Source organism: Perkinsus marinus (genome assembly GCF_000006405.1).
Source record: "Perkinsus marinus ATCC 50983 genomic scaffold scf_1104296955650, whole genome shotgun sequence".
Taxonomy (NCBI): Eukaryota; Perkinsozoa; order Perkinsida; family Perkinsidae; genus Perkinsus; species Perkinsus marinus.
This window is the reverse complement of record NW_003207739.1, coordinates 1-1,254: the sequence shown is the minus strand read 5'-3', so window position 1 is coordinate 1,254 and position 1,254 is coordinate 1. Positions and strand designations below refer to the sequence as shown.

At 44.1% G+C, this 1,254-nt stretch overlaps 1 protein-coding gene across 1 annotated transcript; it reads left to right on the top strand.

Moving 5' to 3' along the window:
* Positions 1-296: 296 nt before the first annotated feature.
* Pmar_PMAR028353 (glucosylceramidase, putative) lies at positions 297-1,122 on the top strand (the record flags this gene model as incomplete). Its single annotated transcript, XM_002775709.1, has 4 exons — positions 297-451; positions 504-578; positions 630-800; positions 848-1,122. Coding segments are annotated over 4 exons (537 nt in total), but the record flags the coding sequence as incomplete, so codon positions are not given.
* Between the last annotated feature and the right edge of the window lie 132 nt (positions 1,123-1,254).

Genomic DNA, 1,254 nt, shown 5'->3' with positions numbered 1-1,254 from the left:
TTTCCTCACTAATTATAGAAGTTTATATATGAATTCGGAATTATATAACCTCTCAAAATTTCCACAGTTTTTTTCATAGTGTCACCAACATATGTGGTTGATCATGCGCATAATTTCACAAACTGTTCCTACAGGTACATTTATGGTGCCGGAGTCCATTGGTATACCTTCGACCAAATTTCAAATCTTGAGAATTTCAAAGCCAAATACGGCAGTAAATACGCTCTCCTGGGGACCGAAGCATGTAGGCAGAGAGATATTCTTCATAGTGCGTTGAATTCATTGGATTCTTTCAGGCACCTGTGATTGGGACGCGATTGGGTTCTTCCACAACTCTACATGGCAACGAGCTGCTCGCTACGTACATGGTGTTATAGTTGACTTCATGCACGGCGGAGCAACTGGATGGGTGGACTGGAACCTACTACTCAACGAGAAAGCATCACATGCCGTATGTCGCTTTGTTGTTGGTATTCGGATCTTATACGAATCATTTTCCTCAGAATCGTGGAGGCCCCAACCACGCTGATAACTATTGCTATGCACACATCCATATAGACAACGCAAGTCAGCTAGTGGTATATACTATTGACCATAAGTGGCCATGAGTGGCTATGTATTTGTATCAGATTCAACCTTCTTATTATGCCTTTGGGCACATCACTAAATTCGTCGCCCCCGGTGCCAGGATGGTCACTTCTGTGAATGTTACCAATTCCACATCGAGTCCGATCTTTACTATTAACACACTAGAAGCAATGGCTTTCGTAAATGAGGCCAAAACTGAGTTGGAGATTATCGTAAGAACTCGCCCTCCTACGCCGTACAGCAGAATCGTCATCATCAGGTACTCAGTAGTCAGGAAAAGGACATTTCGGATTTGATCATTGAGGTGCAGTTGCTAGGCGGGAAGTACCAGACCGTCCACGTTGGTGAAGTACCTGGCTTCAGCGTCACCACCGTTATACTCCCTGGCAATTTTTGAGCTTGACAATCACGACTCTCGTTTATGAAGCTTTTGCACTTCGATTTCATCGCCGTCCTATCACTGTGACGTGGGTTTCGTTCAATTTCCACTCGGGTGATTGCGAATTTCCACTCAGGTGATTGCGATTTTCTACGGAAAATAGCGTTGTGTTTAGTCCCCACGTGCAGATGTTTACGGGAGAATTTCGCGACTAGCTGCCATGGGCATTCAATTTCAACCAAGACATATTTAATAACTGTATACGGTTCAGCAGCCCCCTAAAAAGA